General features: G+C 38.7%; 1 protein-coding gene across 6 annotated transcripts in view; it reads left to right on the top strand.

Moving 5' to 3' along the window:
* The window catches only part of FAM131A (family with sequence similarity 131 member A), a 144,386-nt gene extending 136,166 nt beyond the window's left edge, over window positions 1–8,220 (top strand). For all 6 annotated transcript variants that reach the window (XM_089663429.1, XM_089663430.1, XM_089663432.1 and 3 more), the window contains 4 exons: window positions 616–709; window positions 3,659–3,841; window positions 4,395–4,523; window positions 6,994–8,220. In XM_089663429.1, coding sequence (XP_089519555.1) covers window positions 616–709; window positions 3,659–3,841; window positions 4,395–4,523; window positions 6,994–7,397 — 810 coding nt within the window. In that variant the 3' untranslated portion in view covers window positions 7,398–8,220. The remainder of the gene's footprint in view (window positions 1–615; window positions 710–3,658; window positions 3,842–4,394; window positions 4,524–6,993) is intronic.
* Window positions 8,221–14,050: the final 5,830 nt, after the last annotated feature.

Here is a 14,050-nt window from a genome sequence, read left to right as displayed (position 1 = left end):
GACATGCTTTAAAATGTTCCAATAACAAATATTCAAAGATTAACAGAGGAGACCAGTTGTTAGCATGTCTGAGGCCAGTATGTTGCACCACAAAATTACATATAGTCATTCCAGTAGCAAGAATCCACCAATTTATTGCCGCACCTACCTAGCCGTGTGAAGGAGGCCTTATTCTACATTCTGTGGTCCCTAATAAAGAAATATGATGAGACAAACCATGTGGTACTTCACTTCTTTTTGGTGCAATTCCTAACTGAAGCAGGAAAGAATGACAGCCTTGGAACCAGATTGCTGAGAAGACATGGTACCCTAGATTTCTTGATCTCTAATCTATGTAAAGTCATATAGATCAGTAAAATGTGCAGTTTCATAATTATTGTAATATAAATTGTCCTATGAAACTAAATGGATATCGTGATAAAATAGAGGTTTTGATTGGTAACCATGAAAAAAATCCTAAATGTTTTATCCTCCAGATCCCTATTATTTTGTGCTACCTGCATCCATTTTGTGTCATAGACATCACATTGATTACTACCACACTTCTGTCATGCATTATATTATATTGTATTTGTGATTTCTGCTGTCTAACCTGTATTGTTTCTTATACATTAGTTACATGTTGAAGACACTGGTGAAATGTTACCCAAGTCTCGACGTGCACTCACTATTCATGAAATTACGGCCCTTGCTCGCTCCTCTCTACATGGTGAGTTTAAGAAAAAATGTCACATATCTAGGACCTCTTCCAAAGGTTGTTAGTGTTTGTAAACTGTAGAGAGTGGTCAGTTTAATGGATGTTCCTTCATGAAATGTACAAATTGTATTACTTTCAATTTTATTCACTTTTGTGTATCACACTAACAGATACAGAAAGCACTCATATCGTGCAAGGTTCAGTAAACCATAGCATTGAATTTGATTTTCTTTTAATTCTTTGCTATATGGGTAGAAGATGATCTGTAAAGGGTTGCTATTAATACACATTGAACATAACTCTTTCCCTTATCCAGGAGAAACAGTCAGATTCCCTTGAATTTGTACTCTTATTGGGAGCATATACAAACAGTTAAGAAGGCTAAATAAAGTAAAAGGATGCTCTTAACGATAGCATAGTTTTATGACTGATTGTAACTGTTAATAGCATAATAAACAACGAGCTACAAAAACACTAAATATGCATACATGGAAATATTTCTTTCCTTCAGCCCAGCGGACTGAACAAGAGATGCCCATAGTACTCTCTCATCCATGCTAAAACAGTGCAGATGGACAAATCTCCCACTGCTAGATATTGTATTCTGACCCTGAGCACTTGGGGGTGGTATCAGAATACCTGAAACAGACTTTGCCTGCAGTCACTGTTTGTCCAACTTTGCTCCACCTGGTTATTTTGATTTCTCAATTGAACTCTGTTGACCTGGGTGGTGTCAGCAATGCCACCCATGGCTTTAATTTAAGTTCATATCAGGGGCGGACTGACAACTCATGGAGCCCCCGGGCAATAGGGGATCATGGGGCCCCTGTGCCCTTGCCCAAACTCAAAAAAGCCTGTGAAAAAGGTACCAGGGGCATCTCATGGGGCCCCCTACTGACCTCTGGCCCTCGGGCAGTGCCTGAGTTTTCAAATGGTCAGTCCATCCCTGGTTCATACCCAGGATTAATCCGATATTTAAACCATTGATGGCGAGCTTAAAGTGACATTAAACTTGATTTGTTTACATAAATCATTCTAAAATATCAAACATACCACAGCTTTGGTAATGTGAGGTCCATTCTGGGGGTGCAAACAGGAAAAGGTGGCTATGACTGCAACTACAAAAGGAAGCATAGAGAATGAATGTAGCCACCCTAGAACAGAAAGTCTGATAATAGCAGAGAAAAGAGAGAGAAGGGAGATTGTAAATGTATTTTTATAAAAATGTGTGTTTAGTGTTATTTTAGGGAAGCAGATCTGAATGTTGCACCATGGAGAACAAAGCAGTGTGTACTTCTGATTAGCATGAAAACATATTTAATCTATCTCTGTGCAAAAGTTTTAGGCAGGTGTGAATAAATGCTGTAAACTAAGAAAGCTTTCAGAAATAGAAGTGGTAATCATTCATTTATTTTTATTAATTGATAAAAATAAACAGAGGAGAAATCCAAATCAATCAATATTTTTGGTTTGACCACCCTTTTGCCTTCAAATCAGCATCGGTTCTTCTAGATACACTTGCACACAGTTTTTAAAGGAGCTCGGCAAGTAGGTTGGTTCAAACATCTTGGAGAACTAACCACAGATCTTCTATGGATGTAGGATGCCTCAAATCCTTCTGTCTCTTCATGTAATCAGGGCTCTGTGGGGGCCAAACCATCACTTCCAGGACTATGTTTTCTATGCTGAAGATTGTTTTAATGATATTGGCTGTTTGTTTGGGGTCGTTGTCCTGCTGCAGAATACATTTGGGGCCAATCACACACCTCCTTAATGCCATGGCATGATGGATAAGTATCTGTCTGAATTTCTTAGTGTTGAGGGCTCCATTGATCCTGACCAAATCTCCAACTCCATTTGCAGAAATGCTGCCCCAAACTTGCAAGAAACCTCCACCATTCTTCACTGTTGCCTGCAGACACTCATTATTGTACTGCTCTCCAGTCGTTTGGCTGTAGCAAGAGGCAGCTTGTTCACCTAGTATTCAAAATTATGACTCATCAGCCCAGAGCACCTGCTGCCAATTTTCTGCACCCCGGTTCCTATGTTTTTGTGTATAGTTAAGTTGCATAGCCTTGTTTCCACATCTGAGGTATGGCTTTTTGGCTGCAATTTTTCCATTCCATGAAGACCACTTCTGGCCAGACTTCTCCAGACAGTAGATGGGTGTATCTGGGTCCCACTGGTTTCTGCCAGTTCTTTGCTGATGGTACTGCTGGACATTTTTCAATGTTGAAGGAAAGAAAGTATGATGTGTCCTTCATCTGCTGCATGACATTTCCTTGGCTGACCACTGCATCTATGGTCCTCAATGCTGCCATTTTATTTTTGCTTCTTCAAAAGAGCTTGAACAGCACATTTTGAAACCCCAGTGTGCTTTGAAATCTGTGCTTGGGAGAGACCATGCTGATACACTATAACTACCTTGTGTCCCGTTCCTGTGCTCAGTCTTGCCAGAATAGTCTGTTCCTCACCCATTTTTTAAGTCTCCTACACAGCTGTTTCTGTTTCAGTTAATGACTGTTTTATTCTACATATGAAATTGATGATCATTAGCACCCGCTTGGTAGAATTATTTAATCATACACCTGACTATAATCCTACAAAATCCATGACTGCCAAAGGGTAGTCACACCAAATACTGATTTGATTTAGGATTTTTCTTCTGTTCACTCACTTTGTATATTTTTATCAAATTTACAAAATGCAAAATTAAAAAATTAAATTTTTGAAAGCGTTCTTACTTTACAGCATTTTTTCCACACCTGCCTAATGTTTTTGCACAGTAGTGTACATTAGAAATTGTTATTGAATTTGACTTGCAAGTGATAAGGGCACACAATTGCTTGGCCTTGAAAACACACAGGTAAATGGTTGTAAACAGTTGTACACAAACACAATTAGACCATAGCATATAATTAGACATACACACCTGTGTCCCCGTCTTCTTCTTTGTGACAGGAATCTCCCAGGTGGTGAAGGATCATGTGACCAAGCCTACAGCCATGGCTCAGGGACGCGTGGCTCATTTGATTGAGTGGAAGGGCTGGAGCAAACCCAGTGACTCACCAGCTGCACTGGAGACTCACTTCAATTCATACTCACACTTAAGTGAGGGAGAACAGGAGGCCAGGTTTGCTGCAGGTGAGAAAACACCAAAACTAATGGATGGAGAAGCATCAATATGGACGTTTTTACTCACTTTTCTCTCACTGCTGCTCCTGTCTGCTCTATTTTCATGTCCTGTTTTTTTTTTCTTTCTTTCTTCCTTTTTTCCTGTCTTGTATGCTCGAATAATGCAATGTTCTTGCTGTGCCTTTCATTGGAGCATCCTCTTCCTCCCATGAATTTCTCTTTTTATGTTTTGCTGATTTTTTTTTTTTGTTGTGATTTAAATCTATGGCATTTATGTGCTATTCTTCCTACAATCCTCTGCAACCACCATATCTTTGTGTGTGTGTTTGTGTGTGTTTCCCCAAAAAATTATTTTCATAATGGAATGCCACTTATTTTGTATTTTATTTCACTTATTTTGTATTGTGTTTTTGTCTTGGTGTCTTTTCATGCTTCCCACTAAATACAATACATGTGCACCCTGCCACTGTCTTTGTTTTCTGGGTTCTTGCTTTTCATGCACTACTGCTGGCTTGCTGCTGTTTCTGTTCCTCTTTTCTGTCCACTGTTTGTACATTACCAGGCGTAGCTGAGCAGTTTGCTATAGCAGAAGCTAAACTCCGTGCCTGGTCATCAATTGATGGAGAAGATTCCACAGATGATTCATATGATGAAGATCTGCAGCCCTCTATGGACCATTCTCAACCTGCAGGTGGGTAATAGCACAAACACACTCATGTGACAGTGAATAATATGAGTCTCCCCTGTACAAAACGATATGTTCTTCAAAACGTGATCTACAGCTGAGTTTCTTTTAGTGGATTTGCCCTAGTTATATGAATTATACTGATGGCCACATCATTTATTTATGTGTCAGCAACAGTAATTTTTCTTCTTTTTTTTTTTTTTTTTTTACACCTCAAAGCATTGGGTTGGCAGTAAATCACAATGCAAAAAGCATTAGATATTATCTGGACATTCGGGGGGGTGGCTCAGATTATTTTCTGCCTTATTGGCTTCAAGCTGATACCTATATATTTTAAATTACTTATGATGGAATGCCATGTAAACTGATAATTACATATATGCATTTCAACAACACATTTTATGTCCATCCATTCATGTGATTTACACAGATCTGCACCATTGCTATGGAGTAAACAGAACCTATGCCTATTTGTTTACACTACACACATGCTACAGTCCTTGTAATGCAGTAATTAAGGGCACTGTAGCACAAGTGATGGTCTCACAGACAAGTACACCACAAGTCAAGAATCATCATTTTAAAAAAATTTAACTTTTTTTTTTTTACATATTTTTTCTTTACACAGGATGCCAACACTTTGAGCCTACCTTAAAGAAGAACCTTATTAAAACTAGCAGCAGTTAAGACAAACTATTTGATCAAGACCTTGTGATGTTCAACATAACATACAGTGCAATGATCATAAATATGTAGTGTACAACATAGTGTATACAGTACAGCAGAGTGCAGGGGTCAGAGCTATGCAATGCATGGCAGAGACTTCAGAGTAAAGTTGTCAGGACAAAGTACTTCTTGGTAGTAAGTGTCCCCTAACTGTTGCTGGTCAGTAATAAGGGAGCACCCTCATTTATGGGAGAACTTAAGTGGAGGTCAGTGTTGTTTGTGCTCCCCCTTTAGTGAGCCTGTCCCTTTGAAAAAAGTAAACAAAAGTGAATCTGTTAAAGAAAACTGTAATTTATTTACCTGGTGGCAGTCTTTGCTCTACTGTCAAAAGTGCTGGAGGCACAGCCCCTCTCTATTTTTTGTGGTTCCCCCTGCCAACCCCCTACATCACTACAGGAAATGGAAGTTCTATGGAGACTAGGCATTTAATTCACCAGTGTGTTCAGTTCAGAAAAGTCTCTAGCAGTACTTGAGAATGAGCCTGTGTGACTTAAACTGCACCTCTGTAGCAGGTTGGAGCATGTGAGCTATGCTGGGTGACTGAGACTCAATGTAGGTGCATCAGGTGCTTGACGCTTGTGCACTTAATGCTGGAGGTGAACAAGCAGCACTGGAAGCTGCAAAGCCTAACAAAGAAATAGAGGTCATCACCTCTTTACTGTAGTTTTTTTGTAATGGACACAAGTAGCTAAATTTGAATAATAAATCTTTTGGTGGAGAAGACCACATACTGTACATGTATTGTACAAGGTGTAGATGTGATTACAAATTGCACTTAGCCCAGTGTATTGGCTAGCTGTCAAGTTTCAAAACTGCATCCATGATGATTATCTTTGCCATTATCATACAATTTTAGTACATAAGGGGTATAGTTATAAAGCAGTTAATGTTTGGTGACATTTAAAATTCACTGCTTTATAAACAGACCTATAAGTAATTACTATTGCATGTTCATGTAGCGATATGTATTGCCTGACTTGTATACAAGAGCAGCCAGGTGTCTTTTCTGTTATGTAAGAAGAGGACAAAGTACATTACCTCGTGTAGCACTGTGTGATTTCTAGAATAGTGAAAATCTATTGCACTCGTAAAAAGATCCTTGATAAGCATATATGTAGAACTCCTGATGTGCTGCCACAGTCTTCTCTACCAGTACCGGCTCTGGTGAAACCTCTCTGGCCTCCTTGTTATTTTGCTCACCGCTGTCTATAATTATCTTTGTTCTGGCATTCTAGGAAAGGTGTTGCCTAGCAACAGTGTCATTAGAGTTGGGTCCCACCAGAGAAAACTGCATCAATATATCATGTGCCCTGTCAATGGGTAAGGGCAGGTCATATCCAACCAGTTTCCCTCCATTACAAGCAGCAACAGTCTTGGGATCTTTTTAATGAATGCTACAGTTATTTAAAAAAAAAAAAAAAAAAAGTCACACAGTGCTACACCAGGTAGGTTGATGTTTTGATTTCTGATGTTTTAAGCTGAAGGTTGCAAGACCGGTTGTGCTTGTCTTATCCATCTACTATAGATACTTAAATCAGGGATAGCAGAGGTAACAAAAATGTTAAAAAAAAGGCAATGTAGACATACCAACTAACGCTTTAACCTTCTGTTCCATTGTATGTTATGTCACTGATTTTAAAGTACATACACTTGTTTTTATTTATCTACTAAGAGAGTATAGCGCTAGTATGCATTCATAATTTCTAATGTTTTCTATATTGTGACTGAAGGCTATATTTTATTCCTCTAGATTTTCTAAGTCCTGTGCAGAAGGATCTGGTGTCATCCCGTGTATGCTGCTGTGACAGTGACTCCTCACGTACCTTGTCTCCTGAAACCCTGTGCTCCAGTCTGTGCAGCCTAGATGAAGAACAGCTGCTCTTGGGGTCTCCAACACAGCTGCTTGAAGAGTCTTTGCTCATCAAGCCTCAGTCAGTCCTAGGTCCCTATGATCGCCTTCAAGATCTGGAATGTGAGGACTCTTCATATTCCATGTCCTTCTCTGAGTCTTGCTTAAGCCCCAGTGAGGACGAGCTAATTTCCTTCCCTCCAATAAGTCGAGGGTCAGGCATGCTTACTTTGCAAAGAAAGGGCTCAGATGTGGTGTCCTCTGGGGTGGTATCTCTAGACGAAGATGAAGAAGACCAACCCTGACCTGAAGTCACACTACCACTTTTTCAACTGCTGTTAGGTTTTGTCCCTCTTTCTTTTCTGATTATGATACTTACAAAAAAAATCATGGACTAATCAGAGGGCATTAACTCAACTGATCATTTTCTTTTATTTTCAAATTAATTTGATTTGGATGTTTATTTAAAAGTAACATTTTGTTTTCTCTTTAGGGTGACTTTTTTTTCTTCAATTTCCTAATTCTGTTCACTATCTTGTGTCTCTGATTTATTTTATTACCTTTCTCACTTTTCTTTCAAAACAAATTAATTGCCTGTTTGACCTGTCTTAAGCATTTGGTCTGTTTTGCATGACCCTTGCCCTATGGTGCCACTCTTGATCAGTGGAGGGCCTTCAAGCTGTTGCATGTCTTACACCCCACTTGATGCCACCTCTAACCCAGGTGTTGGCGGTGGAGTTCCCAATTGAGGACAGTGGCAACATGCCTTGTCCCTGTCATCTTTTGGATCTGTTTCCAGCTCTGTGGTTTCCTATTTTCCACAGATTCCAAACAGCAGAGGAGATGAACTTTTGGTAGGTTATGGAATCTGTGATATTAGTACAGCCTCAGGACTGTAAAAGGACTTGTGGAGCTCCGGTGACACTGTGGGGAACCCTCCTCCACGTGGGCTCTGCAGGCGCATGCTTTGTGCAGGGGAGACCCTTCTTTTCTAGCGTTTTTGTACGTGTCTGTTTGCTGCTCTTGGAAGGTCTTGTGCGGTAACATCGAAAGTTTGTAACTCATTTTCCTGCGTCTATGAAAATACTTGACCAGCTGTGTATATATAAAGATATATAAAAAGCAAAATTTGTACATTATTACATGGAACTAGGATCACTGTAATGATGGTGAAAGTCTGTTATGAGGACCATGGTTTACGGTATGTCTAAAAGGTACATATACCGGCACATACTTCACTTACCACATGTTCTATTCTGATTTATAGGGTACATTATCATGTCCTATTAGTTGACATTGAGGTATGAGTATTTTAGTTCCCTTATCATAATTACTTAGTTTGCAAGGGATTGCCTAAATAGTGAAAAATTTGAATATTTGGAAAGGATTGATTACAAGTTTTGTTTACTTGGTTAAATAATCCTTGCATCATCCCATAACATCTGTTACTGAGGAATCCAGTTACTTTCCACTAATACAAAAGCACAGCTTTTTATGAGTTAGACATAGAGCTAGCTATTTATAAAGATGTGTTGAATTGCATAAATGTGCATGTTTTGAGATCCACAGACATCTTAAATGCAATGCTTTACTAGCTATTTAAAAAGCAACCTCTGTATAAATTGAAAAAATAGTAAATTAACCTTTTAAAATTAAGTAGCAAATGTGGAGCATTTTTGGAAAGACTGGGAAATAAAAAATAGATATATAAAAATCAGCAAACTTGGAGGAAGATAGGAAGTTGTATTACATTTACCCACCACTTTCATTTCAGAAAACTAACCATGCAGATGTTTTTATTCAATTCAAATTCAGTGCAATGGTACAAAGTATGAAAAAGGCAAAACTTGAAAAGAGAGAATTGACGTATTGCTCTGCTAAACAAAATTGAAGAACAAACATTTCTAAGGATTATAAATTGACAAGATTAATCAGAAAAAACAGCTACTGGAACTTTTTAAATGCTGCAGCTGTTTATCTATGAATAATGTCCTCATCAGCAATAACAAAATATGTTCAGTCCATAATCAACACTGGAAGCCTGATTTTTGCACTCTCCAGCTTTAGTAAATAAACCCCAGTTTTGCACGTGAATTCAATTTAATTTGTCTATACTAGTTACAGCAAAGTCATATGTAAGGTGCATCAGTAACACTTCTAGGTATTTATAATAGGTGTTACTTACTTTTTGCATTAAAGTACTTTAGGTTTTAGTAATATATTAGAGTGGTTATTATTCAAGACAAGAGGGATAGTAGGGCCCTGCTTGTAAGAGCTTACAATCTAAAAACAATGGGCAACTTTCAGGGGATGAGTTGAAGTTTTTAGGTAGAGGCAGGATAGGCTTTCCTTGACTAGATGGAATGTCAGGGATCATGTAAAGGAAGAAAGATAATTTTTTTTTTTCATGATAGACACACTAACTTGTTTAGAATTGCTTACGTTTAGTGCCCCTTTACTCACCAGTCTGAGCATAAAAATGCACTGAACGTTTCATTTTTAGGCAAATCTCTTGGTCAGGCACATCAGAGAATTATATAGGGTTTTGAGTGAGGTTCTTTTCAAACAGGTATTTCAGTTTTCAGATTAGTCTAATAGAAGTTTAACTTATAAAAGACATACTGTTAGTGTATCATAAGCGTCAAATAACGATTTCCCTTCTCTTACAAGTCAGGTTGGTTATCTTGCAAAGAAAATACAGACATGCAATAAAAAGAAAAAACAAAAACTGCTTCGGAATGGATGATTATCCCCAGGTGCACAGAGGGGTGAAGATTACGGTAAAAGGCACTTTTGTTATTTCCAAAGCAATATAAGGCCTCCTTCACAAGGCTAGTTAGGTGCATTCTCCAGATCTTTGCAGCTGAAATGACTGGGGCATGTGAATACCAGTGGCCACTCAGCCTATATAAATGAACGAGAGGCTGACCGTGCTCACCGCTGTTCACATGTACCCTTGTATTAAGCATTTACCTATGGATGTCTGAGCTTGGACATCTGCACACTTGGTGTGCTGCTATATCCGAAGAGTGGCTGCCACTGTTGGCCTCCTATTAGTTTATACAGGCTGAGGGCCACAAGAAGCTGCTGCTGGAATCTGGAGAATGCACCTACCTGGCTGTGTGAAAGGGGCCTAAAAGTTAAAAATCTCAACCTGCGTACAATGCCTTTGAAATCTGCATAAGAGTGAATCCACTAATGAATCTGGACCACATCCTAGGATTTCTCCACTAAGACATTGCACTACAGTAGTTTTAGTTCATACTAAAATAGTTTTCTACATTTAAATTTTTAATGGATATGACTAGGCCTCAAATCAGTTAACTCATGTATAAACCTCCTTTTGGGAATAAACATTATGTAAACATGTCTAACTTGATTATTGAAAAACCAATACAAGAACACTAGCTTTTGGATGTCAATACATTTGATGCAGATTATGAAATGGCCAAGTCAGCTCACTTGGCTCTAATTTGCTGTAATTCCTAATTTATCAAAGCATTTTTTTAAATGATTATTTATTAGTTAGATTAGAAGGCTATTCTTAACATAGGGCATCAGGAGTTTTTTTTTTTAATAAATTACACAATGCCCTTTGTTTGTCTACTCCTTAGAACAGTAGCAGAATGCAGCTTACTTTACTCCAACATACGGGAACCTACATGTTTACCTGGAGTTTTACTGGCATAATATGAGTCTTTGAAATATATAGTGAAATGATTTACAAAACCTGAAGCAGCAAGCAGAGTCTGTCAGCCATTCAAGGATGAGTCCCTTCTGCTAGAGAGTGTAGCATAAATACTGTAGGGAATACAGAAGCAACAAGAAAACACAGGTCAACATTGCTTTTCCCGTGAGAATGTATAAGAAGAGATAAGTAAGTGGCCGGTGTTATACAGTCAGACATTCACAGGCAGGTCTTTTTGTGCATTGAATAGTCCAACATTTGCATCCCACTACTAGCACTAAAGCTGCAAGCTCATTGGGTGAAAAATCCTTCAATTCTATTTTTGCTTTGTTGTACTATACATATATTTTCAGGTGCATTATTATTATTTTTTTGCAACCAAAGCAAGGGTTTTGTTACATGTGACCTCTCATCACAGTTAATTTAGGTAGTACACAGCTGTCGGTTGTGGTTGCCATTTTAGATAGTTATGTCATTGATCTGACCAAGTGTATGACCTGCCTGTATTTAAAAGCCCAGGTTTCCATTCTCTTCACATAAAAATACACTAGAGCATTTTTGTTCAGCTTGTAGCTGTTATAATTATATGAGACTTTATTGGGAGTTTTATTAGCATGACAAAGGCAAATAAAACATGCTGTCTAACTGAATATAACACAACACAGGGAAGGTCTTTAATGCAGCTACTCTTCGTTTCATTTACAATCACAATGCAACATCATTGACTCACCTTAGCTTATATGATTTTGAGAACATGAATGATTACGCTTGGCCACTAAACACAAACTACATGATTTGCGTCAAGCAGTAAGTGCTGTTTCATTAAGGATTAAGATGTATTAATAACAGAAAATATTAAAAGGATAAGTTCACCTTTCATAACATGTTACACCCATGTTCAGTGTGTAACATGTTACTGTAGCGCTGGCCCCGCACACTACCCCCCCCCCCCCCCAAAATTATTTATTTTTTTAAAAGTGAACGTATATCCTTTAAAATGAAGCTGATGAAACCAGGATAAAACTACTAAAAAGTAACTTTGTCACCTGCAACAGCAGCCTGCTCTAGGTTCACCCTTGAGTGGGTGGATCCAGGAGTTGGGAATTGTAGGTGCTCCTGCACCCACAACCACATCACGCTGTTCTGTAGGGACTTGCAGTGCTGCAATTCATTCTTAATGCCACCCGCCACAAATCTCAACCTGCAACGGTGTGGGAACTGCAGGGAGATTGCATGGTGCAAAAGGACCATTTCCCTGCAGCTGCATTTTTAAAATGGTGCAGGCACCCCATTTTTTGCAGGAAATGCAGGCACAGCAGTCTGTTCTTTTGTGCAAACCCGCTCAAGTGTGAACCTAGCCTCAAATGCAGCAATAGGTTACACAACGAGATTATATGGATAATACATACAGGTTAAAAAAGTGGCTGGGCTGCAGTATTGCCACCTCCAGCTACCCATCGGAATTGTAACATTACAGCCAAACAGGATTGTATACATGTCTTGGCTGTGGCAATTTTAACTTGGGCGAATGAGTTTGAAAGATGACACCACCTGTCAAATTCAGCTATTCAGACCAATGGGGTCACACCACAACTGTGAGCCAAATGCTTGGCTCACAGTAGTGGCGCAGTTCTGCAATGTAAAATTGATGATCTGTGGTTTTTTTTTTTTAAAAAGCGCCTCCTGAACACCTGCCAGCTGCTATTGGATCGCTATTCAGAGAGTGGTAAACATCATTACCTCTTATCTGAAAGAGCATATATACAGTGTGTGTGTATTATTTATATATATATATATACACATAGTTGTGTTCAAAATAATAGCAGTGTGTTGAAAAAAGTGAATAAAGCTCAAAATCCTTCTAAGAGCTTTTATTTCCATACACACAATTGCATTGGGAACACTACACATTCTATTCCAAATCAAATCATGAAGAAAAATATATCAAATTTGTGTTGTTCCTCTAAAATAAATTGAAGAAAAGTGAATATTAGACTGTTTAAAAAAATAGCAGTGTTTGTATTCTTCTTTACAAACTCAAACATTCACTATATAAACTGAAAAATGTTTGAAGATTTTGCTTTCCTTTGAATCGCTTAATTAATATTTAGTTGTATAAGCACTGTTTCTGAGAACTGCTGTACATCTGTGTTGCATGGAGTCAACCAACTTCTGGCACCTGTGAACAGGTATTCCAGCCCAGGATGATTGGGCTACATTCCACAGTTCGTCTCTGTTTCTTGGTTTTGCCTCAGAAACTGCATTTTTGATGTCACCCCACAAGTTTTCTATTTGATTAAGATCCGGGGATTGAGCTGGCCACTCCATAACGTCAATCTTGTTGGTCTGGAACCAAGATGTTGCATGTTTACTGGTGTGTTTGGGGTCGTTGTCTTGTCAGAACACCCATTTCAAGGGCATTTCCTCTTCAGCATAAGGCAGCATGACCTCTTCAAGTATTCTGATGTATTCACACTGATCCATGATCCCTGGTATGCGATAAATAGGCCCAACACCGTAGTATGAGAAACATCCCCATATCATGATGCTTGTGCAACCATGCTTCACTGTCTTCACAGTGTACTGTGGCTTGAATTCAGTGTTTGGAGGTCGTCTGACAAACTGTCTCCGGCCACTAGACCCAAAAAGAACAATCTTACTTTCATCAGTCCACAAAATGTTGCACCATTTCTCTTTAGGCCAGTCAATGTGCTCTTTGGCAAATTGTAACCTCTTCAGCACATGTCTTTTTTTTCAACAGTGGGACTTTGCGGGGGCTTCTTGCAGATAGCTTGGCTTCACATAGGCGTCTTCTAATTGTAACAGTACTCACAGGTAACTTTAGACCTTCTTTAATCTTCCTGGAGCTGATTGTTGGCGGAGTCCTTGCCATTTTGGCTATTCTTCTATCCATTCGAATGGTAGTTTTTCACTTTCTTCCACGTATTTCAGGCTTTGGTTGCCATTTTAAAGCATTTGCGATCATTTTAGCTGAGCAGCCTATCATTTTCTGCAATTCTTTTATATGTTTTCCCCTCTCCAATCAACTTTTTAATCAAGGTATGCTGTTCTTCTGAACAATGTCTGAAACAGCCCATTTTCCTCAGAATTTCAGAGAGAAATGCACTGTAACCAGCATGTACAACATTTGCTGCCTTTCTTCCTTAAATAAGGGCAATAATTGCCACCTGTTTTTCAAAGAATGAATGACCTCACTAATAGAACTCCACACTGCTATTATTTTGAACATGCCCCTTTCAATTAGTAATT

This window comes from Staurois parvus, unplaced genomic scaffold (genome assembly GCF_062004578.1).
Source record: "Staurois parvus isolate SC_StPar_1 unplaced genomic scaffold, SC_StPar_1.0 ptg001686l, whole genome shotgun sequence".
In the NCBI taxonomy this organism is placed as follows: domain Eukaryota; kingdom Metazoa; phylum Chordata; class Amphibia; order Anura; family Ranidae; genus Staurois; species Staurois parvus.
The sequence above is the reverse complement of the archived record's forward strand: the minus strand, read 5'-3'. Positions and strand labels throughout refer to the sequence as shown.